At 43.6% G+C, this 26,146-nt stretch overlaps 1 protein-coding gene across 1 annotated transcript in view; it reads right to left on the minus strand.

Annotated features, from left to right (window-relative positions):
- Positions 1-23,885, minus strand: part of slc24a4a (solute carrier family 24 member 4a) — a 67,334-nt gene extending 43,449 nt beyond the window's left edge. The window contains exons 1-2 of the mRNA XM_055863540.1: positions 23,075-23,885; positions 17,955-18,068 (exon numbers count right to left, since the gene is read on the minus strand). Of these exons, the coding sequence (XP_055719515.1) occupies positions 17,955-18,068; positions 23,075-23,237 (277 nt within the window). The 5' untranslated portion in view covers positions 23,238-23,885. The remainder of the gene's footprint in view (positions 1-17,954; positions 18,069-23,074) is intronic.
- Positions 23,886-26,146: the final 2,261 nt, after the last annotated feature.

Consider the following 26,146-nt stretch of genomic DNA (forward strand, 5'->3'; position numbering starts at 1 on the left):
CCTGGCAACCAATCACGACGCACACCTGGCAACCCTCGTTACGCAAACATGCGCCTCATCATGAGGCACACTTGGACTTCAGCACTACCCTGATTATTTCACCTTTATCTAGCACCCCCTAGCATCACTCTTCAGGCAGTATTGGCTGTTTTCATGTCCAGATGCTTCTCTTGTTTTGTAACTCCATGTTCATTATTATTAAACTCACAATCTGCATCTGCTTCCTGACTCCCTGCAGCCTCGTTACATTGTGACAGAGGGGGTACCCCAGGGTTAGATTCTGGCGCCACTATTGTTTACGCTGTATTTTAATAACATTGGCAATACTGTGAAATTGTACTATACAGAAAATGTTGTATGCGGATGATACAGTATTGTACTCTGTTGCACCACCTATAAACCAAGCCTTTCACATTTGCAGTCTGATTTCCAAGTACGACTGAAGTCCCTCTTGGATCTTAAGTTAGTACTAAATGCAAACGAAGCAAAATACATGCTATTTTCTAGGTCCCCTAACTTAGATTCAAGTGGCCTTGAAATTACTAGCCTGATCGGAACACAAATTGAACGTGTTGCCTCTTAGAAATATCTTGGTATCTGGCTAGATGATAAATTGGCGTTTAAAACACACGTTACTGAGCTGGATAAGAAATTGATCAAAATGCGATTATTTACAGAAATAGAGCATATCTTCTGACAATAGAAAATAAGTTGTCCAGGCTACTTTTGTGTATTTCTTTAGATTATGGTGATATAATCTACATGCATGCAGCAGCTTCCACACTTAAACCTCTAGATCATTTTTGAACTCACCGTTGTATCAAAAGGTGAGTTTGGCCTCGCCGTACATAAGAGTGTTGTATTCCCTTTTGTTTATTTACAAAGCACTCCTGCAGAAACTTCAGATATATTTACCGTATATGTAGTGTCACTTAACTCTACATGTACATACACCTCAATTACCTTGACTAACCGGTGCCCCTGCACATAGCCTCGCTATTGTTATTTTACTGCTGCTATTTAATTATTTGTTACATTTATTTTCAATTTTTTTACTTAACACTTTTTCTTGAAGCTGCATTGTTGGTTAAGGGTTTGTAAGTAAGAGTTTCACTGTAAGGCTACAACTGTTGTATTCGGCGCATGTGACAAATACAATTTGATTTGATCTGACGCCACTCGTCAAGGTCAAAACAATAGAATACAATACAAGAGCATAAGATTGGAAAGTGCTAGAGGTTCCAAGGGTGGCTTATGATTCAGGTAGAGCTGCTTTAGATTTTTATGCTCCACGGATGTGGAATGTGTTGCAGGGGAGGGCCAGGCTTAAATGCCTGTTGCCCGTTAGAGGATTGCCCACTGTTATAAATTCCCTAAGTGAAGATTATGTTTGTTTTTATGATCATGTTTTGTAATTTAGTATTTTGTGTTTTAATGATGTGTGTGTTTGTATTGTGCAGAGCTCATTTGAAAAAGAGACTTGGGCTCAATATGACACCCTGTTAAAATCATTGTTAACAATTTACAAATAAAATATGCTGAAAAGTTGTAAGATCTTAAATTGCCACCCGCTTGAATCTAATTAGCATAATACAAAAATCCCCATAAAAATCTCCAAATTCTGAAATGCGTATTTTTTCATATATTGACATGTATTTTAATCAAATCAACTATATTCCCTGAGCTTGTCTGATGCTTTAAGCACACGGCTTGACTAAATAATTAGGACACACAAATGACTAGAGGGAGTCTTACCATAATTGATTTGATTGTTCTAGGCCGGGCTCAGACTTGCTGCTCTATGTTAAAAGAAAGACAGCGAGTGACTGTGACTAGCACTAGTTGTCTCTCTCTCCTCCCTGCTGCATCGACACCACAGATCATCAAACATAATTTCTGCCTGAAAAGTTCTGTTACCGAAATCCCTCATTTTGTTTAGGAAAAACATTCACTATTCCCTCAACCCTTGCTCTCTTTAAGTGACACGTGTATGCATCGCATAAACGTGACCAAATACCTATTTGCACAGGACTAGTATTATTATAGAACGTTAGTTATGTAATTGTTACTCCAGAATGTCCATCATTCCAGAGGACGATTCGGAGGGGGATTAGTTTTTTTCAAACTGCCCCCTGTAATTCTCTCCTTTTTCCCAATAAATTGACAGTTATGACAAAAGCCTGAAGTTTTCTATTCTATGTGGGAAGATACAGTATTTCAACATGTCCAGGTGATAGGGCCACACTGATAACTCAAGCTTGGTTCCAACGTTTCTAAACCATATTAAACCATATTTCCTATAGTGTCGCCATAATATTTGAATTGAGGAAGTGTGATCATAAATCATTAGGATATTTTTGCGATCCGCATTACGTCCTAAATGCAACCCAGCCATCAGATGTGAGCTAAACAGTGCAATTGCACTTGATATGCATTATAGAAGCACTATTGCGCCTTCTTCACCACACTGTCTGTGTGGGTGGATCATTTTCAGATTGTCAGTGATGTGTATGCCGAGGAACTTGAAGCTTTCCACCTTCTCCGCTTTGGTCCTGTAGATGTGGATGTTTCCTGAAGTCCACAATCAACTCCTTTGTTTTGTTAAGGGAGAGGCTCTGGCTCTAACCAGAATAGAAAGAGGAGTGGGAGGCCCTGGTGCACAACTGAGCAAGAGGACAAGTACATTAGTGTTTAGTTTGAGAAAAAGACGCCTCACAAGTCTTCAACTGGCAGGTTCATTAAATAGTACCCGCAAAACACCAGTCTCAACGTCAACAGTGGTAAGGCGACTCCGGGATGCTGGCCTTCTAGGCAGAGTTGCAAAGAAAAAGCCATATCTCAGACTGGCCAATAAAAAGAAAAGATTAAGATGGGCAAAAGAACACAGACAATGGACAGAGGAACTCTGCCTAGAAGGAAATGTCAGGGTGAACCGAAAACCTGACGAACCCGCCACATATGTTGACTCTGGCTGTCAGAGGTGGAGTTCTAGAGCTCACAGGTATGGCTGGCATGGATATGTATATAAATAAAATAAATTCTCAGAACATTAACCGTTCACTTGTTTTGTACTGTTCTGTAGTTTCGACCCAATGATGCGTCTGACAAACAAAGAACTTTGCATCCTGCAGGCCCAGGCGAATCAACCTTGGCCCTTGAGCAATTTGCTCAAAATTGCTACAGAAAAAAAGGAAGAAGATCAAGAAGATTAAGGAAAGCATAAAGATGTTGATGAAGAAATACTGTTGTGGGTTAGAAATGTAACACTTTAGAGAACTTAAGCATTGAATACATTGTAAGTTGGTTCACTCCAGACCTGACTGCCCTCGACCAACACAAAAACATCCTGTGGCGAACTGCAATAGCATCGAAGAGCCCCCGTGATATGCAACTGTTCAGGGAAGTCAGGAACCAATACACGCAGTCAGTCAGGAAAGCAAAGGCCAGCTTTTTCAAGCAGAAATTTGCATCCTGTAGCTCTAACTCCAAAAAGTTCTGGGATACTGTAAAGTCCATGGAAAACAAGAGCACCTCCTCCCAGCTGCCCACTGCACTGAGGCTAGATAATACGGTCACCACTGATAAGTCCATGATAATCGAAAACTTCAACAAACATTTCTCAATGGCTGGCCATGCCTTCCACCTGGCGACTCCAACCTTGGCCAACAGCCCCGCCCCCCCCGCTGCTACTCGCCCAAGCCTCCCCAGCTTCTCCTTTACCCATATCCAGATAGCAGATGTTCTGAAAGAGCTGGAAAACCTGGACCCATACAAATCAGCTGGGCTTGACAATCTGGGCCCCCTATTTCTGAAACTGTCCGCTGCCATTGTCGCACCCCCTATTACCAGCCTGTTCAACCTCTCCTTCGTATCATCTGATATCCCCAAGGATTGGAAAGCTGCCGCTGTCATCCCCCTCTTCAAAGGGGGAGACACCCTGGACCCAAACTGTTACAGACCTATATCCATCCTGCCCTGCCTAGCTAAGGTCTTCGAAATCCAAGTCAACAAACAGATCACTGACCATCTCGAATCCCACCGTACCTTCTCCGCTGTGCAATCCGGTTTCCGAGCCGGTTACGGGTGCACCTCAGCAACGCTCAAGGTACTAAACGATATCATAACCGCCATCGATAAAAGACATTACTGTGCAGCCGTCTTCATCGACCTGGCCAAGGCTTTCGACTCTGTCAATCACCATATTCTTATCGGCAGACTCAATAGCCTCGGTTTTTCTAATGACTGCCTTGCCTGGTTCACCAACTACTTTGCAGACAGAGTTCAGTGTGTCAAATCGGAGGGCATGTTGTCCGGTCCTCTGGCAGTCTCTATGGGGGTACCACAGGGTTCAATTCTCAGGCCGACTCTTTTCTCTGTATACATCAATGATGTTGCTCTTGCTGCGGGCGATTCCATGATCCACCTCTACGCAGACGACACCATTCTGTATACTTCCGGCCCTTCCCTGGACACTGTGCTATCTAACCTCCAAACGAGCTTCAATGCCATACAACACTCCTTCCGTGGCCTCCAACTGCTCTTAAACGCTAGCAAAACCAAATGCATGCTTTTCAACCGTTCGCTGCCTGCACCCGCATGCCCGACTAGCATCACCACCCTGGACGGTTCCGACCTAGAATATGTGGACATCTATAAGTACCTAGGTGTCTGGCTAGACTGCAAACTTTCCTTCCAGACTCATATCAAACATTTCCAATCCAAAATCAAATCTAGAGTCGGCTTTCTATTCCGGAACAAAGCCTCCTTCACTCACGCCGCCAAACTTACCCTAGTAAAACTGACTATCCTACCGATCCTCGACTTCGGCGATGTCATCTACAAAATAGCTTCCAATACTCTACTCAGCAAACTGGATGCAGTTTATCACAGTGCCATCCGTTTTGTTACTAAAGCACCTTATACGACCCACCACTGCGACCTGTATGCCCTAGTCGGCTGGCCCTCGCTACATGTTCGTCGTCAGACCCACTGGCTCCAGGTCATCTACAAGGCTATGCTAGGCAAAGTGCCGCATTATCTCAGTTCACTGGTCACGATGGCTACACCCACCCGTAGCACGCGCTCCAGCAGGTGTATCTCACTGATCATCCCTAAAGCCAAAACCTCATTTGGACGCCTTTCCTTCCAGTTCTCTGCTGCCTGCGACTGGAACGAATTGCAAAAATCTCTGAAGTTGGAGACTTTTATCTCCCTCAACAACTTTAAAAATCTGCTATCCGAGCAGCTAACCGATCGCTGCAGCTGTACATAGTCCATCTGTAAACTACCCACCCAATTTACCTACCTCACCCCCATACTGCTTTTATTTATTTACTTTTCTGCTCTTTTGCACACCAGTATCTCTTCTTGCACATGATCATCTGATGATTTATCACTCCAGTGTTAATCTGCTAAATTGTAATTATTCGATTTATTGCCTACCTCATGCCTTTTGCACACATTGTATATAGATTCTCTTTTTTCTACCATGTTATTGACTTGTTTATTGTTTACTCCATGTGTAACTCTGTGTTGTTGTCTGTTCACACTGCTATGCTTTATCTTGGCCAGGTCGCAGTTGCAAATGAGAACTTGTTCTCAACTAGCCTACCTGGTTAAATAAAGGTGAAATAAAAAATAAATAAAAAAAGTTGAGGGATTTTCACAACAGTAGCCGTGCTATAAAAAGTCTATTGTCCTGCTAATAGGAATCATTTGCATGACGGGCTACATTCTTTATTGTAACCACAATGTCACACATCATTTGTATCTACCTTTCCAATTACTTTGACCAGTTGCAACTGTAAGTAGACCTAACAAAAAAACTCCTACCTCTATTAGGTTGTTAAGCCTTATAGTCTACCTCAGCCAGTTAAGTTATTTTATATACAGTAGGTCGAGGCTTCGAAGAAATAGACTCCAATTAAGCCCTCTTGTTGTTTGTAAAGTCAACTTCAAAATTCAAAAAGGCACTCGCTGTCACGTTGGTATGAAGAGATTCGGGAGACAGGCGCAGGAATGCGTAATAGGGTTTTTTATTCAGCCCAAATTACGGCGTGCCGTGTAAAGGCACGGGGACGAAGATCAAACAAACATGTAACAAAAACACAGGGTTGAAACCCAAACAAAAGAGCGAGGAGCACCTCGAATAAATAACACACGCGCACTATGATTATCACATGGGACGAGACCCGTAATCATCTGTACAATCCACAAGGGCACGAAAGCCCAAAACCCACAGCACAGGTACTCACATGCACCAACTGACACTGTAACAATAATCGACAAGACCATGGAAACCAAAGGGCACATAAATACTATCAGTGGGGATAGGGGACTGTTGTGCTTGATGAACGTTCCGGAGGGATCCGTGACACTCGCACATCTGAGCTATCTTTTTTGCAGGTGCATGGCAACACCTGGATGAGATGAGAAAAAGAAGAAGGAATCCGCACACTGCTCTTGATCGTATCACTGATCTTTAATAAGCTTTGTGTATCGGCCTCACGGCCTTTGTCAGAGCTTTTGGGAGTTTTGCTAACCCTTATGTAGACCTAGCCACACCCACATCCGTTCCACGTGTCGAAAAGGGTTGGAGGCGAAGGAAAAACAAATAAGTGCTACCAAATATAACAATATGCATTTCATAAATATTCAAATAGTGTCGTACATAAAACATATTAAACACGTCTGTAAAACCCCAATGAGGACATCGACCTACCAAGCAAGTTTTCATAAATCATTGGGTACAGTGTAAGAAAAACGTTAGAGTAATCTGAAAGAGGAGCATAATTCATGTTCAAATTTACAACATAACATACATAGGCATTTCATCATTAAGACCTTTAGGAAATAACGTCTGGAGGGTGAAAATCCCAAAACCTTCTCTTTTACTCAGAGTATTTATTATATCACCTCCCCTGTCTGATATCTTACATTTCTCTATTCCACAAAATCTAAAGGTAGAAATGTCATGTTTTAGGTCATTAAAATCTACTGCGACTGGATAATCCCTGTCCTCTCTCCTAATTTAACGTTATGTTCACTGATTCTCTGGTTGAGATAATGAGAGGTTTTACCTACATGCACAGCCCACATGGACATTTAATAATGTAGATAACGTGGGTAGTGGAGCACGTAATACTGTCATTTATTTGGAAATGTTTTCCTTTATGTGGGTGGCAGAAATATTCAAACACATCATATTGTTGCACTGTGCGCAACCTCTGCATTTATAGCTACTGTCACGTTCCTGACCTATTTCTGTTAGTTTGTTGTATGTGTTAGTTGGTCAGGACGTGAGTTTGGGTGGGCATTCTATGTTTTCTGTTTCTATGTTGGTTTATGGGTTGCCTGGTATGGCTCTTAATTAGAGGCAGGTGTTTGGCGTTCCTCTAATTAAGAGTCATATTTAGGTAGGTGTTTTCACAGTGTTCGTTGTGGGTGGTTGTCTGTGTATGTCGTTGCGCCACACGGGACTGTTTTCGGTTTGTTTGTTTTTCGGTTTATGTAGTCTGTTCCTGTTTCATGCGTTCTTCGTTTTATGTAAGTTCTTATGTTCAGGTGCGTCTACGTCATTTGTTGTTTTGTTAGTGTATAATCGAGATCGTGTTTTCTTTCATAAATATGTCTTCAAACTCCGCTGCATATTGGTTCAATCCCTGCTCCTCCTCTTCTGATGAAGAGGAAGAGGAAAGCCGTTACAGAACCACCCACCGATCCAGAACCAAGCGGCGTGAAGTCGAGCAGTGGCCTACTACACAGGAATCATGGACTTGGGAGGAAGTATTGGAGGGTAAAGGACACTGGGCTCACATTGGGGAATATCGCTGCGCTCGTGAGGAGATGGAGGCAGCGAGAGCCCAAGAGCGGTGGTATGAGGAGGCAGCAAGGAGACGTGGCTGGAAGTCCGAGAGGAGACCCCAAAAATTTCTTGGGGGGGGGCTAAGAGGCAGTGGGCCGAGGGCAGGTAGGAGACCTGCGCCCACTTCCCAGGCTTACCGTGGAGAGCGGGAGTACGGGCAGGCGCCGTGTTACGCAGTAGAGCGCACGGTGTCTCCTGTACGAGTGCATAGCCCAGTGCGGGTTATTCCACCTCCCCGCACTGGTAGGGCTAGATTGGGCATTGAGCCAGGTGTCATGAGGCCGGCTCAACGCGTCTGGTCTCCAGTGCGTCTCCTCGGGCCGGCTTACATGGCACCAGCCTTACGCATGGTGTTCCCGGTTCGCCTACATAGCCCGGTGCGGGTTATTCCACCTCCCCGCACTGGTCTGGCGACGGGGACCATTCAACCAGGTACGGTTGGGCAGGCTCGGTGCTCAGTGGAGCCAGTACGCCTGCACGGTCCGGTATTTCCGGCACTACCTTCCCGCCCCAGCCCAGTAACCCCAGTGCCTACACTACGCACCAGGCTTCCAGTGCGTTTCCAGAGCCCTGTTCCTCCTCCACGCACTCTCTCTATGGTGCGTGTCTCCAGCCTGGTGCCTCCAGTTCCGGCACCGCGCACTAAGCCAGCTGTGCGTCTCCTAAGTCCTGTGCACACTGTTGTTTCTCCCCACACTCGTCCTGAGGTGCGTGCCCTCAGTCCGGTACCACGCACCAGGCATATAGTGCGCTTCGAGAGGTCAGTGTGCCCTGTCCCTGCTCCCCGCACTAGGCTTGAAGTGCATGTCCTCAGTCAGGTGCCTCCAGTTCCGGCACCACGCACCAAGCCTACAGTGCGTCTCAGCCGGCCAGAGTCTGCCGTCTGCCCAACGGCGCATGAACTGCCTGTCTGCCATGAGCCTGCAAAGCTGCCCGTCTGCCATAAGCCTACAGAGCCTTCCGCCAGACAGGAGCAGCCAGAGCCTTCCGCCAGACAGGAGCAGTCTGAGCCATCCGTCTCCGCAGCACCATCTGAGCCATCCGTCTCCCCAGCGCCGTCTGAGCCATCCGTCTCCCCAGCGCCGTCTGAGCCATCCGTCTCCCCAGCGCCGTCTGAGCCATCCGTCTCCCCAGCGCCGTCTGAGCCATCCGTCTGTCCCGAGCCATTAGAGCCGCCCGTCTGTCCCGAGCCGTCAGAGCCGATAGTCAGTCAGGAGCCGCTAGAGCCAGTCGTCAGTCAGGATCTGCCAGAGCCGCCAACCAGACAGGATCTGCCAGAGCCGCCAACCAGACAGGATCTGCCAGAGCCGCCAACCAGACAGGATCTGCCAGAGCCGCCAACCAGACAGGATCTGCCAGAGCCGTCAGTGAGCCATGAGCGTCCAGAGCCTTCAGCCAGCCATGAGCGTCCAGAGCCTTCAGCCAGCCATGAGCGTCGAGAGCTGTCAGCCAGTCATGAGCTGTCCTTCAGCCCAGAGCGGCTATTTATTCAGAACTGCCCCTCAGTACAGAGCTGTCTCTCTGTCCGGAGCTGCCTTTCAGTCCGGAGTTGCCCCTCTATCCTGAGCTACCTCTCTATCCTGAGCTACCTCTCTATCCTGATCTATCCCTCTGTCTTGAGCTATCCCTCTGTCTTGAGCTATCCCTCTGTCCTGAGCTATCCCTCTGTCCCGGTGCTGCCCCTGTTGTCGATGTTACCAAAAGGATTTAGTGGGGGTAAGATGAGGGTGGACATTCATAGGGGGAAATGGAAGCTGGGATTGACTATGGTGGGGTGGGGACCTCGCCCGGAGCCTGAGCCACCACCGTGGTCAGATGCCCACCCAGACCCTCCCCTAGACTTTGTGCTGGTGCGCCCGGAGTTCGCACCTTATGGGGGGGGTTATGTCACGTTCCTGACCTATTTCTGTTAGTTTGTTGTATGTGTTAGTTGGTCAGGACGTGAGTTTGGGTGGGCATTCTATGTCTTCTGTTTCTATGTTGGTTTATGGGTTGCCTGGTAGGGCTCTTAATTAGAGGCAGGTGTTTGGCGTTCCTCTAATTAAGAGTCATATTTAGGTAGGTGTTTTCACAGTGTTCGTTGTGGGTGGTTGTCTCCTGTGTCTGTGTATGTCGTTGCGCCACACGGGACTGTTTTCGGTTTGTTTGTTTTTCGGTTTATGTAGTCTGTTCCTGTTTCATGCGTTCTTCGTTTTATGTAAGTTCTTATGTTCAGGTGCGTCTACGTCGTTTGTTGTTTTGTTAGTGTATAATCAAGTTCGTGTTTTCTTTAATAAATATGTCTTCAAACTCCGCTGCATATTGGTTCAATCCCTGCTCCTCCTCTTCTGATGAAGAGGAAGAGGAAAGCCGTTACAGCTACCAAATGGAAGAGGGCGTAAAAGAGCCTGGCTGATTTTCGTTTCTGGCTGGCAGTTGCCATGGACCAATTTAGCGTGTAAATAAAACATGCCAGTGTTTCCTGACCGCATCTCCCACTTTTCGCGAGTTCAAAGTATATGTGGTTGTGAACATTACAGAATGTTCTTTAGCTTTAGTGGGTCTTTTTTGTAGCAGTTCATCTCGTGTTTTCCCCAATGCCAAATTAAGAGCTTCGTCCACACATTGTAGAGAATAGCCTCTTCCTAGAAACCTATTGCGCATCTCCACTGCTTTTACTAGATAGTCCTGAAAATGATTTGTTGCAAGTTGGGTAGGGGAGGGGGGGTTCACACCTACATTTCCTTCCTCGTAATGTTTTGTCAGCCATCTTTGCTGAAGTCACCAGGAACGGGTGGCCCGCGTCAAATTCGTCAGAGGAACCACTCGATATGATTGGTCATATAAAAACCTTGGGACCCAAATGCATAATGAGTGCTCTAGCTCCCCCTTGTGGTGGTCTGGAGCAATGAAGCCATGACGCTGGGTACCTCTAAGTTCCGCGGTGTAAGCTCGCAACTTTTAAAGGAGGAACCACTGTATATCTGTAAAACAATGCTAATCGCGTCAGTGAAGTATTAGCTTCATTTGAAGCTACCCTGGCCTTATGACAACCCAAGTGGCACAGTGGTCTAAGGCAATGCATCTCAATGCTAGAGGCGTCACTACAGACACTTTGGTTCCAATCCAGGCTGTATCACAACTGGCCATGATTGGGAGTCCCATAGGGCGGCACACAATTGGCCTGCCTTCCGTGTAGGCTGTCATTGTAAATAATAATAGTGCTTGAGCATATGATACTCCCCAAAGCATGGTGAAATACATGGAGGTGGATCACAAGCTAAACACATCTATTTTGTCAACTTCCTCTACTTCCTTCCTGGTGCCAGACAGGCAGACTTTACAGTGCCTCCGTGTGACTACCTTGAGCAGCAGTTTGAGTGACTTTGCAGGGAAAATGCCATTCAGCGAGGCATAGGGAATTGTCCGCAGCAGGACGACCCTCATTGGATGGGTGCCGAGGGGCGTGGTCCTCCTCCAGCAACTCTCTCATGAGGTTCTCTCTGTACTTTTGATAATTACTTGACTTATGAAGGAGTGGGAAGGATGAGGGAAGGGAGAGGATGATGAGGCAGTGGGTAGGTGGGTGAGATATTGTCACTACAATTGCATAATGGAAATGTATGTGATTTGTATGTGAACTGTACGACCAATTACAAAAACACCTTGTTCTGTAATCATCACATCTGTTAGTTGGCGGTGAACTATGTGGCCATCGAGGGCAGCAGTGTCGATCAGATAGGAAAATATCTTCTTATACTACTTGTTCATTTTCCGAGTGCATTCCACAAAGCTGTTTATCATGTCCGACTTATCCACTTCCCCCATTTTGAGGTTACAGTCAAGCACACAGTCTGGTTTGATTTTTCTCTCTCCCGTCAGGTGGTCCACCTTCCCTGTGGCCGACATGGTTGCTGTATGGACAGTGGAGAGGACATGGACGTCTCGTTTGTCATGCCACTTTACTGCCAGCTGTTGACCGTTCTCCTTGAACCCCACCTCCCCTCTCTGCATCTTCCTGCATCCGAATGCCGGCATCCCCTTCCTGTTCGACCTGACAGTGCCACAGGCCCCTGTGCTGTTGGAGAGCAGATGCTGGAAGAGTGTGGGACTGCTGTACGAATTGTCCACATACAAATTGTGTCCCTTGCCGAGATGAGGAGCCAGCATGGTCATCACCACAGACCTGGACACCCCAAGCCCCTCATAATGTTGGATGTCAGTGGTGGACCCTGTGTAGACTATAATATCCTGGACAAATCCTGTCTTCACGTCGCACATGACAAAGAACCAACCTTTCCGTAACATCAGGGACTCACCAACGCATAGTTCCTTGTACGGCACAAAGACCCGACCAAATGCTGATGTCAGGCTGGTAAGAACATTTCTTATTGTGTGTAACGGGTCATTTGGGTTGCAGTAGAATTGTAGGAGAAATGCATGGCAGCAGAACTAGGAAGCGGCCTTGGGAAAAGAGGTTGTCAAAGAAGGGAGTTGCAAACATAGGATCTGTGCTCCAGTATTCTCATCGGGAGTTCTTTACTATTCGCATAAGGACATTCACCAGGAAGGTATACATTTCACTAATTGTGGTTGTCACCCATTTAGCGAGTTTCCCCCCCCCACTCCTGTCTCTCTTTTCCTGTAGCTCCAAGGTATAACAACTTGAAGCACTCTGCCTCAGATGGAAATGGCAAGGGGCTTTGCACTCCAGACTGGGACTCATCAAAGCAAACAGCAGGGCCAGGAGGGGTGGCGACCTTCCACTGTCGGTCTGCCTCCTTCACCACCCGCATCTTCAAAGGGACCTCCAGTGGACAAGGGGTCCTCAGATTCAGGGTTCTCAATGGCTATAAGGTTAGGGGGGAGCTCCTCACTGTCACTGTCAGAATCCGATTCCTGACTTTCATACTCAGACTCATAGTCAGAATGTAAAAAAAATCTCCAGAATTTCCGCATTTGCGAGTTGTCTCCTTTTGAAAGACATTGCTAATGCTACAGCTTATCTCACTAGCTACATACATAAACAACAACACTGAACGACTCAGAGTGGGGGTGAGAGTGAGAGGTTACGTAATTGACTGCCGGCACGAGCCACTTGTATCAATAAATCACTATTAGAAAATGTTTTGTGTTGTAATTATTTATATATTTATTGCTTTATTCACATGTTATGAAGTACTGGTGATTCCAGCTATTCCAGCTATGTGTGGAGCCATGTTTGCTGACATACAATGTATACCGGGTTTCACATAATCGTCTGTCGGACCAAAGATGTTATATCAAAATGAGGTGAGTAAGGGTTCACTCATTTTTCGAGAACTTCCGGAAGTGAATAGTGGGATGTGAACGATTTGTAGACGACACACCCCCTTCAACATGCATACTATAAACTAGAGGTTGACCGATTATGGTTTTTCAACGCCGATACCGTTACCGATTATTGAAGGACCAAAAAAGCTGATACCGATTAATCAGCCGATTTTTACATATATATTTGTAATAATGACAATTACAACAATTCTGAATGAACACTTATTTTAACTTAATATAATACATCAATAAAATCAATTTAGTCTCAAATAAATAATGAAAATGTTCAATTTGGTTTAAATAATGCAAAAACAAAGTGTTGGAGAAGAAAGTAAAAGTGCAATATGTGCCATGTAAAAAAGCTAACGTTTAAGTCAGAACAAATGAAAGCTGGTGGTTCCTTTTAACATGAGTCTTCAATATTCCCAGGTAAGAAGTTTTAGGTTGTAGTTATTATAGGACTATTTCTCTCTATACCATTTGTATTTCATATACCTTTTGACTATTGGATGTTCTAATATGTACTTTAGTATTGTCAGCCTAATCTCGGGAGTCGATAGGCTTGAAGTCATAAACAGCGCAATGCTTGAAGCACAGCGAAGAGCTGCTGGCAAAAGCAGGAAAGTGCTGTTTGAATGAATGCTTACGAGCCTACTGGTGCCTACCATCGCTCAGTCAGACTGCTCTATCAAATCATAGACTTAATTATAACATAACACACAGAAATACGAGCCTTAGGTCATTAATAGGGTCAAAACCTGGAAACTATAATTTCGAAAACAAAACGTTTATTCTTTCAGTGAAATACGAATCCATTCCGTATTTCATCTAACGGGTGGCATCCCTAAGTCTAAATATTGCTGTTACATTGTACAACCTTCAATGTTGTCCTAATTATGTACAATTCTGGGATTTACGGTCTTTGTTAGGAAGAAATGGTCTTCACACAGTTTGCAACGAGCCAGGCGGCCCAAACTGCTGCATATACCCTGACTCTGCTTGCACAGAACGCAAGAGAAGTGACACAATTTCCCTAGTTAAAAGAAGTTCATGTTAGCAGGCAATATTAACTAAATATGCAGGTTTAAAAATATATACTTGTGTATTGATTTTAAGAAAGGCATTGATGTTTATGGTTAGGTACACATTGGTGCAACGACAGTGCTTTTTTTGCAAATGTGCTTGTTAAATCACCCATTTGGCGAAGTAGGCTGTGAATCAATGATAAATTAACAGGCACCACATCGATTATATGCAACGCAGGACAAGCTAGATATACTAGTAATATCACCAACCATTTGTAGTTAACTAGTGATTATGTTAAGATTTAATGTTTTTTATAAGATACGTTTAATGCTAGCTAGCACCTTACCTTGGCTCCTTGTTGCACTCGCACAACAGGTAGTCAGCCTGCCACACAGTCTCCTTGTGGAATTAAATTTAATCGGCCATAATCAGTGTGTCCAAAAATGCAGATTACCGATTGTTAGGAAAACTTTAAATCGGCCCTAATTAATCTGCCATTCCGATTAATCGGTCGACCTCTACTATAAACAGACCAAACTCATCTTGTCTCCTCATATTATCTTTGGTCTCTGGGAAAAAAACAAACATGGCAGCTTGCAGAAACTACCCATCGTCGGATTACTTTCCATTTCTAGAAAGTGTTTTACTCAATTATTTAGATCAATGGTGAGCTCACCAATGATGAGATTATTTATAAATAGTAAGTGCTATTTGATAATTCATTTTGTAGTTAATGTCAGTTGAGAGTTATAAAACTATCACCGCTTGTGCGCTAGGACTAATGTAGCCTACATTTTCCAGTTTGGATGATTGTGTTATGCTGTAGCTACTTCTGTGAATGTCTGAACATTGCATTCAAAATAAACTGCTCAAATTCTGGACATAACTTTGTAAAGACTGTGTTTGTACAAAATGTTTCTGAAAAAACAGTGTGGCCAGCTCAAATGCTGATTGTTGCATCATACCGAAACTGGACGTTCTAAATCAGCGTTCCAATCACACCGGTTTGTTCATATGCTACAGGGACCACTGTAGAACTGTAGAATGATCACACCCATGTGTTGGTATGTGTGAAAACGTTAAAGTCCCAAGCTACAATAAATGCTCCATCTTGATATGCTGCTTCTAGTTTGCACAAAGTCCAGTGTAGTTCCTTGAGAGCCGTCGGCTTGCAATGGAAAATACAAGGCCATGACGATAACCTGACGATAACCGATGACCGAAGAGAATTCTTTATCTTATTTGGGTTTATAGTATATGATAGTATGTGATGCTTCCCCTCCTTCTTACTGTAGCAAGGGAATGCTTTGATGTTGATTCGAAATTAGGACAATTCATGTTTAGCAGTTCCCTCAAGATTCATACTGCACATTATGACCACCTAGTTATTCTCATTAAATATTTCCTAAGTGTGGCATTTGAATTACATTAAAAACCATGGTTGAAAAAGACATTTTTCATATCTTTCATATCTACTTGAGTCATCACAGTATGTACAGTAGACTACAGTAGTAGAATAATAACGTATTGGACGGAGACCTTATCAGTCAAAACCACTCAAAAACCCAAGAGGGATTTCACACACTTCTAACAGTCTCCAAACTAGCACTGTGATAGCTACAATGACCTCTAGTTGACCTTCAGCTCAGTCGGCTGCCTTCAGCTCCCTCTCTCTCTATCTGTCTCCCCCTTCATCTTTCTCCCTTCCACACTCACTATCTCCCTCTTTCTTACTCTCTCTCTCTCCATCTCTCTTTTTTTTCTTTATTTCTCCTCTCTCTTTCCCTCCCCGCCCTCATACTGTACGGTACACTACAGATCTCACCACCACACTGGCACATACCATAGACATACACACCAGGCCATGTGTCACACACGCTCAGATTTGCTGAGAGCTATCAGTGGAGAAGCTCTTTGCTGGGTCCTGACAAGGCCACACAGTTCACTGCTGATCCAGACTGTCTGACAGCTGCGTGTGTGTGCGTGTGAGCGTGTGAGCGTGCGCGTGCGTCACTCTCACAAAGACTCTGCTTGTCAGCACTAAAGTCGAGAGGAGTTGGGGCCAACTATGAGTGAGGCAAGGTTGAACTATGGGAGGGGGGACAACTATGGACATAAGAGGGAAAGCTAGGAGAAAGGGCACACTGTGACAGCAGTGCAAACTACTGCAGTATGAGGCATTCTGAATGTATCTGCGTCATCAACTGAACTGGCCACATGTGTTTTACTCTATTCTGAATCCATCCACTATTTCCAGTGAGTTCATTCAGCAGTCAGGGGTTAGGTGCTCTGCCTTGATGTTTGCAATTCCTCTGCTGCATAACCATATGGGCGGCAGGTAGCCTAGTGGTTAGAGCGTTGGGCAAGTAACCAAAAGATTGCTAGATCAAATCCTCGAGCAGGTAAAACTCTGTCATTCTTCCCCTGAACAAGGCAGTTAACCCACTGTTCGTAGGCCACCATTGTACATAGGAATTTGTTCTTAACTGACTTACCTAGTTAAATAAAGGTAAAGTAAAAAAATGTGTTCCCTGCTGTTCAAAATACTAAGGATGACAATGTGTATGTCAACAGGCTAAGCAGTGTGAACAGATTTGAGCAGCTAAAATACAACTTGCTTTTTCAGTTAATGATGACTGGACGGATTAAGAAGCATGTTATCCCATTTGAACATCAGCCTTTCAAATAAACAGAGAAATACAATGTATGTGTTGTCTGTGGGTTTCGGGGTCCTCTAAGGTTTGTGGTTGTCCCTGCTATTGTGAAAAGCAGTCGGTCAGTCCATACTGTACATCAGTTTACCACTGTATCGTGGTGTAAAAATAGCACATCCGCTTCTATTAATAGACAGCACATCCAAGGTCCTATCAGGAAGCTGACTATTAGCGCCATTCTGGGGGCTGTACTGATGCTGAAGGTTGTGTATTGAATCAATATCAACACATAAGTGTGTCAACAACAAAAAACTCTGATAAATCAATACCCCCCCAAAGAAACCATCAGTAGAATACTCTTCATTGAAAATAGGAAAGATTTCATGATGCCACAGTCAGTGCTGCCATGATTTATTTGTTATGCTCATCATTTTGGGTTTGCATGCTGTCAGGTTTCAGTTCTCTGCTCTCTTTCTCTCTCCCTCTCTCGCCCACATAGTGGACCTTTACAGTTCGTTCCTGTGCCTCCAACACCAACTCATCAAATTCGTCATCCAGCTGGAGGCTGCACCCACCCACCTGGACACCAAGGTTGCCCTCATTTGCAAATCTCATCTGCAGAAATGACAGTAGGAAAAACTGCTGCTCTTATAAAGAACAAATAGAATAACTAGAGAGTTAGTAGATATAGTGAAACATCTAAGGCAACCAATCCCTTCCCATCTCACCCCAGCTGTTCTGTCTCTGACTGACTCAGAGCATGTGTAGGCTGTAGGAAGCATGTAGGCTGTGCCATTGTATAACACACTGTGAACAGCTTTCCTATTAAGTACTCTCAAGCTGCAGGAGCTGGCTGGCTGTGCTGGCTGGACAGGTTCAGGGAAAAGTACTGCACATAGCTCTGTGCCGGTACTGTATAATGGGTACAACATGTCTCTAGGCCTGATTAGGGTACACTACAACCCTACCTGGCTCTGTGCAGGTTTAGGGTGGAGGGTTAGGTTACAGGTTTAAGGTACCTGTTATAGGGTACACTACATACAGTACCTAGCTATGTGTAGGTTTAAGGTAGAGTTAGGGTACAGGTTTAGGGTACATGTTTAGGATTCACTACCTACCTGGCTCTGTGCAGTTCTTATCCAGTGTGTCATTGTCTCCGTCCACGGCCATCAGCCTGCGTCCCAGACGGTTTGTTGTGTCAACCAGCCCCTGCTCCAGGACCAGGCCATGTCCTATGTTCGAGTTAGAAAAGAGTTAGGATGATACAATAATACAAAATACAGAATTTTTTCAATAATGGTCAAACACGGAGTAGTCGTCCCCCCATCGTGGCATGGACTCCGCAATGTGTCAAAAGCGTTCCACAGGGACACTTACATCTGTAGTCTTGCCCATTTACTCTCTGAATGGCACACATACACAATCCATGTTTCAATTGTCTCAAGGCTTAAAAATCATTATTTAACCTGTCTCCTCCCCTTCATCTACACTGATTTGAAGTTGATTTAACAAGTGACATCAATAAGGGTTCATAGCTTTCACCTCAATTCACCTGGTCAGTCTGTGTCACAGAAAGAGCAGGTGTTCTTAATGTTTTGTATACTCAGTGTATAACACATTACATCATCTATACACATGTATGTATAAACAAAAACGTTAAAAAAGTACAGTGGATAAAAGGACAATTAGACACTTAAAAAGAAACGTCTCAGTTGGAGGATACGATGGCAGGCTTTGGCGAAGGCATTTACATTATTGTTACCTGATAGAATTCCACATAATTTATTATTTTCATCAGACCATTAACATTTTGATTTTGGTTGGACAGCTGACACAAAAGATCATCCCTAATTTAGTTGTATAACCCACAGTAAAGCACTGCATGAGCTTCAGTTTCAACGGAACCATCTTTACAAAATGTACATACACGTTTATCTAGGGAAATATTTGTGTATCGTCTCAATAGCAAGAGGGACCACTCCTAAAGCTGTTGCTGTGACTGTATTACCGCCACTCTGGAATTCACTCTACATCAAAATATATATTGCTTGGATAAAACAGTACGTCAGGAAAGAAACCGGCAGTGAACATGCATTGAAACACTGGGCTTTGCATCTCAAATCCTTATATAGCGAACTACTTTTGACCAGGGCCGATAGTGCACTACTTTTGACCAGGGCCGATAGTGCACTACTTTTGACCAGAGCCCTATCGGATATAGCTGCCATTTGGCTTTGCATGTGGTGACTCTGTCACAGGAATACAAGGTCCAATGTTGATTAAACCAACAAGCTGTAAAAGCGGCGGTCGGATATTCAGCACCATTGAAGCAAGACAGTGATGGAATCGAAATTTGGAAGTTCAGCACCACATGAGAGTGGACAGCGACCGTCTCAGGTGCAGCCACTCTCCACTGGGAGAATCCTTGGAAATGAATCTAGGTCTGACCAGGAAGTCAAAAGCCTGGAATGTAGTTAGGACTAACCAATGCTCTAAGGGTGGCAGTCTAGAATTTTTATTTTATTGTGGTTTATCAAACCTATCAACATGTAAATAGACGGATGTGACTGAATATAATGGGACTCATTTGTAAGTAAAACAAACCTGATTATAACAGTCAAGACAGTGCTATCTCCAGCCCTAACAGTTGCTCGTCTGTGGTGACGTATTTTACATCCTTTTAAGTATGATATCATGTTTGTTATAATCCCTTAAGCGCCTTGTTATTCAAATACAATTAGGGAACTCTGTGACATGTTTTATACAAACAGATAATGTTCAAATTGATAATGCCCTGTTAAAGTGTTTTTCAAAAGCTTTGGTGCAATTTTCACAAGTATATGGTGAATTTTCACAAGGCAGTTGTTTCAAACCTCTAAGTACATTTTCTATTGACTAAGTATAACACACAGTTCACTTTTTCACCACACTTTTAGTGTTTCATCTAAAAATACATGTTTCACATTGCAATACATGTTCATATAAAGTCATTGCTTTTCACAATCCAATACTCACATTACTTTTGATATGATTGTCTTCTCATTTGTTAAAATACATTTTACTATTACGTAATCCGACTGCTGTTATTCGATAATCACTTAACCGTTTGGTAAACCTGTAGATTTGAAACTGGTTTGTCTACAACAGATTTTGAGAACTAGGCCCTAATGTATGTTTGTAAAGTATAAACATATAAAGTATGACATATACTGTAATGTACGATTATGATGATAACTGTTTGAAAAAATTGGATCAGATATGTACTGTATGTAACAAATGCGTCCCCTACACAATAAACATGTATCCAAAAGGATGTTCCTTTTTGATGGGGGAGGTTCACACTGCTTTACTAAAATTACATTAGCCATTACTGTACTGTAATACATGCCATTTACATAGCAGACACTTTTATCCAAAGTGACAACAGTGTGTCTATACATCTTGGTATGTGACCCCAGTGGGAATCAAACCCTCAACTCTGGTGTTGCTTGTGCCATGCTCTTACTACCTGAGCCACACAGGACCGTGACAATAAAATACTGTAGAATACAATACATGATTACCATACAGGTAGAAGGTGTACCATTGCCATCGCCATGAGCATGCCACCTTCCTTCAGGCCATGAATGAGGCATGTAATGACATCAATCCAGACCTACTGTATGTCAGGCTTTTCACTAGGTTCATGAACAATGAGGATATTTACTGCGATGTCAATGAGAACCAATGGTCAAATGTTCAAGACAGGCTTGATGCAAACTAGTGCCTGCTAAAATAATTGTTCTTTAATTCATTGAATGTGTTTCATTTGATTACAGTACACCTATGTTGTAATGATATCTGGTTAATACATTTCATTTCTTTGCATCAATGATTGTGAAAGATGACTTCAATGATTACACCTTTGATCACACATGGGATAGAAATGATGGAAATTAAATTTTCTGTAAATGTTGCTGAGAATTGTAAGGGTATTGCCTTATGTGAAAACAGTGTAACGTGCTGTAATTTACAGTACTGTAACATATTATATTCAAAGGACAATTTTGAAACATGTATCTTGCATTGCTATTGGATTAACTGGTTGTTAAAATATCATTCTGTTAAAAAATGTTCTCATGGTATTTCCCAGAAAACTTGTGATCAGTGATTGTGTGGTGAAAGGTGTCTCCAAACAACACGAATGCACAACAAAAGGTTTTGAATGTCAGCCTTGCTGCATTACAAGTGTTACCAGTTTGGAGTTTTGTACTAAGAGTTTTGAAAATTCACCAGATACTTGTGAAAATAGCACCAAAGCGATTGGGGAAAAAAGCGGTATGTTCAAACAGGGACAACAGACTACATAGGCGTCTTTAATAGCATGATATAAACAGGTCTAATGATACAGAGAGCTGAGCCCTAAGGCAAGTGGGTAAACTGAAATGGTAGCCTAGGGGAGAATTTACAAAACAGCCCTGGGACTTAGTGTGTGTGTGTGTGTGTGTGTGTGTGTGTGTGTGTGTGTGTGTGTGTGTGTGTGTGTGTGTGTGTGTGTGTGTGTGTGTGTGTGTGTGTGTGTGTGTGTGTGTGTGTGTGTGTGTGTGTGTATGTAGAGAAAGTTACAGAGATTAACATATTTCAGGACTCAGAAATCCACTGTATGTGTGTGGTTCATTAAAGCTCCACATACCAGTTGTGAACTAATCTGGTCTGGAGAAGTAAGGGATAATTCATATCAAAGGCAAGCCAGCATCAAATATGAACAGTTTCAGAAATACATGCCCTCAAACTTTTTGTGCAGTTGCCAGGTGCTAATTGCCAGTTTACAAGTGATCCCTCCATATTGGTGGTAGAAAACGATTTATTTGGCTTGTCCTGTAATAAATTGCTGATTCAAACCCCAGTCTTGACCGTTCCCCTCTCCCCCTATCTTTCAATTGTTTAAGTCATTTTGTAACATTGATGTAACATCTTCCTCGGGGATCAAGATCAACAGAATATCAACAGACTAACACTTTGACAGCTGAGTGATCTCTCCTGAAACAATAATTCAAGGACTGGTCATAGTTCATATACTTTGTGTCCTGGTGCATAAATGTATAGGTTTAGGTTTAATGGGTCATTTTTTGTTCAGCTCTTACACATAATGTATGGCACCAAAAGGGTAGACGTACAGTCATGTTCTGTACAAAAAAAGAACAGGTTTTGTGATATTGATGTATGCTGTTGTTCTCTGTCTCTTCAGTCTTCAGAGAGAGATGTAGTACAGTTCAAATAATACAGCGGGGTCATTTTCTGGCTGTACTGGTTGAAACCGAAGTGGTTCTCCACAAACCCAAGCAGCGGTACTGGTTGAAACCGACGTGGTTGTCCACAAACCCAAGCAGCGGTACTGGTTGAAACCGACGTGGTTGTCCACAAACCCACGCAGCGGGCGCGCAACACTTTCTACCTCCAGCGCCCCCCCAATAACTCCCCTAGGCCACCGCGACAGAGACAGCAACATATCCAAGAAAATCATTAGAAAACGAAAACAAACATGTTTTGGGCGTCTTAAAGAAGTGGGTATTTGGTGTAAATCATGAGTGATTGAGAATGACCTGTGACTCACGTTATATTCTAGAACATATTGCCTACGTTTTGCATAGGCCTATACTGCGGCACATTACCGTAAACTTCATGCACGAACATACGAAACACTCACACACACATACATACCCTGCGATTACCTATCCACGTGAGTCAGTCAGGCCATATATAGGCTATTGCCTATACGTCCCCTATTTGGCTGCCTATATCTGAGTTTTCCAGATGCAGGTGGAGTAAACAAATTATACAAACAGAATAGACATGTGTGCTGCCTCCTGCCTGCCTGGCCAGTTGAAATCCTGAGCGCTGTAATCTCGTTCCGCCTACATCTTTTTTTCTTTTTTTGAGAATGTAAGAAAACACGCACACCACAAATACAAATCTCCATCCCGAACCATGTGTATTATAACAGCGTCCCACTATGTCGAGTTTCTAGTGGATAGATCAGAGGCAGGCAAGCAGACCTTTACATACATCATTTTAAAAAGCAGTGTCATAGATGTATTAGTTACGAGATATTTGTTGTACACCAACGCAGTGCATGCCAAATGTGCACAATCACAACATTGAATTCATTTTTAGTTCCACATAATCCCGTAATTATAAACGCGTTCCTGGGCAACCCTGGGATGCCTCGGCTCTCCGTCTCTTCTCGTAGCCTACTCACCTGTTTTTGTGAGCAGGGCGGACATGCACCACGTCAAAGATAGAATACTGCAGATAAAACAGACTTGAACGAAAAGCATCTGTCTCCTCTTGCGAACTTTGAAGATTTTAGCTATGACGCTCTTTTTCGACATGTTGCAGCTCTGTTCAGGTAACGGCTCCATGGCTGTACAGTATGCGGGGACAGCAGGCAACGTCCTCGTTCTCCTCCCTCTCCCTGCAGATAGTGACCCACTCAGCGCCGTGCCGCAGATTGTTCGGACAGCAGGAATCGCCCGAGTATCGTTTCACACAACGAAGGGTCAGGATGCCGTCCCTGTTTCAAATGACGGAAGGGCAGATCCTCCACAGAGGCAGCAGAACGAACAGCTCGCATGTGTCTATGAAAGCCGCTTGTGAGAATTGTGTCCTAGCGAAAATGCTGTTGTAGTTTAATCAAAATAAATAAGACTACACAATCTGCAAATGTTCCATTATTATATAATATAGGCCTAAGGAGGCTAAAGCCTATATGTTTATTATCAAAATAACACTATTTGTCAAGCAGCCTAAAGCTCTGTGCCAGTTGGCATCTTCAAAAGCCACCGAGAGCACCTTTATGTGTCCCGTGTGTCACAATAAGGTAGATTTAGTGGCGTTGAAAATATTCATTCTCCGATATTGTTCCATTTGCTTGATATTGTCTCCCTCTCCCAAAAATACTCGGGGGCGAAAACATTTTCTGCTAAAATATTAGCTAATCTCACACTTTCATCCCACCACAGAGCGCACTCCCCCACATGCAGCTGCAACTTCTACATGTGAGTGATGCTTGACACGTGACACACAGCAACGAACGACCTCTCTCCCCCATGGTACCACCATGCTGGCTGCCTGCCTGTACAGTGCATTCGGAAACTATTCAGACTCCTTCCCCTTTTCAACATTGTGTTGCGTTATAGCCTTATTCTAAAATTGATACTTTTTTTATTTCATGACTCTACACACAATATTCTATGACAAAGCGAAAACAGGTTTTTGTAAAAGTATTATAAAAAATAACAATAATACCTTATTTACATAAGCATTCAGACCCTTTGCTATGAGACTCCAAATTGAACTCAGGTGCATCCTGTTTCCAATGATCATCCTTGAGATGTTTCTACAACTTCATTGGAGTCCACCTGTGGTAAATTCAATTCAATTGATTGGACATGATTTGGAAAGGCACACTCTTGAACTCTTTGACCTGTCTATATAATGTTCCACAGTTGACAGTGCATGTCAGAGCAAAAACCAAGCCTTGAGTTCAAAGGAATTGTCCGTAGAGCTCCGAGACAGGATTGTGTCGAGGCACAGATCTGGGGAAGGGTACCAAAACATTTCTGCAGCATTGAAGGTCCCAAGAACACGGTGGCCTCCATCATTCTAAAATGGAAGAAGTTTGAAACCACCAAGACTCTTCATAGAGCTGGCCGCCTGGCCAAACTGAGCAATCGGGGGAGAAGGGCCTTAGTCAGAAGGGTGACCAGGAACCTGATGATCACTCTGACAGAGCTTCCAGAAGGACAACTATCTCTGCAGCACTTCACCTTTATGGTAGAGTGACCAGACGGAAGCCGCTCCTCAGTAAAAGGCACATGACAGCCAGCTTGGAGTTTCCCAAAAGGCAAATAAAGACTCTCAGACCATGAGAAACAAGATGCTCTGCTCTGATGAAACCAAGATTGAACTCTTTGGCCTGAATGCCAAGCGTCACATCTGGAGGAAACCTGGCACCATCCCTACAGTGAAGCATGGTAGTGGCAGCATCATGCTGTTGGGATTTTTTTCAGTGGCAGGGACTAGTCAGGATCGAGGAAAAGATGAACGGAGAGATCCCTGATGAAAATCTGCTCCATAGCGCTCAGGACCTCAGGCTGGGGCGAAGGTTCACCTTCCAACAGGGCAACGACCCTAAGCACACAGCCAAGGCAACGCAGGAGTGGCTTCCGGACAAGTCTCCGAATATCCTTGAGTGGCCCAGCCAGAGCCCCGGACTTGAACCCAATCGAACATCTCTGGAGAGACCTGAAAATAGCTGTGCCCCATCCAACCTGACAGAGCGTGAGAGGATCTGCAGAAAAGAATGGGAGAAACTCCCCAAATACAGGTGTCCCAAGCTTGTAGCGTCATACACAAGACGTCTGGAAAGCTGTAATCGCTGCCAAAGGTGCTTCAACAGAGTACTGAGGAAAAGTTCTGAATACTTTTGTAAATATGATATTGAGTTTTTTTTTAATTGGCCAAAAATGATAAAAAAACAGTTTTTGCTTTGTCATTATGAGGTATTGTGTGTAGATTGAGGAGGGGGAAACAACTATTTAATACATTTTAGAATATGGCTGTAAAGTTTTAAAAAAGTAGTTTCCTAATGCACTGTATCCACTAGTCTACTCTACCCATCCATCCTACCTGGAGCCGGAACATAATTGCAGAGAGGCGCGTAAATGAGTAGGCTGACAAATTAGTAGGCCGACATGCAAATTAGTAGGCCAACATTAATTCATGTTCAATGAATCGCGTTTGTGTTTCCTAGTGTTATATCGTAATTGAGTCACATTATTTTGGGCTTTTGTAATATGGGTTAAGCAACTTTTTCCTTTTTTTGTGACAATTGCAAATATTTGAACAACATTGTTTGAAAAAAATATTTCACCTTTATTTAACAAGGTAGGCCAGTTGAGAACAAGTTCTCATTTACAACTGCGACCTGGTCAAGATAAAGCAAAGCAGTGCGACAAAAACAACAACACAGAGTTACACATGGGATAAACAAACATACAGTCAATAATACAATAGAAAAATCTATATACAGTGTGTGCAAATGTAGTAAGGTTAGGGAGGTAAGGCAATAAATAGGCCATAGTGGTGAAATATTTACAATTTAGCATTAACACTGGAGTGATAGATGTGCAGATGATGATGTGTAAGTAGAGATACTGGGGTGCAAAAGAGCAAAAAAATGAATAACAATATGGGAATGAGGTAGTTAGGTGTGCTATTTACAGATGGGCTGTGTACAGGTACAGTGATCGGTAAGCTGCTCTGACAG

Source organism: Salvelinus fontinalis, chromosome 15 (assembly GCF_029448725.1).
Source record: "Salvelinus fontinalis isolate EN_2023a chromosome 15, ASM2944872v1, whole genome shotgun sequence".
In the NCBI taxonomy this organism is placed as follows: Eukaryota; Metazoa; Chordata; class Actinopteri; order Salmoniformes; family Salmonidae; genus Salvelinus; species Salvelinus fontinalis.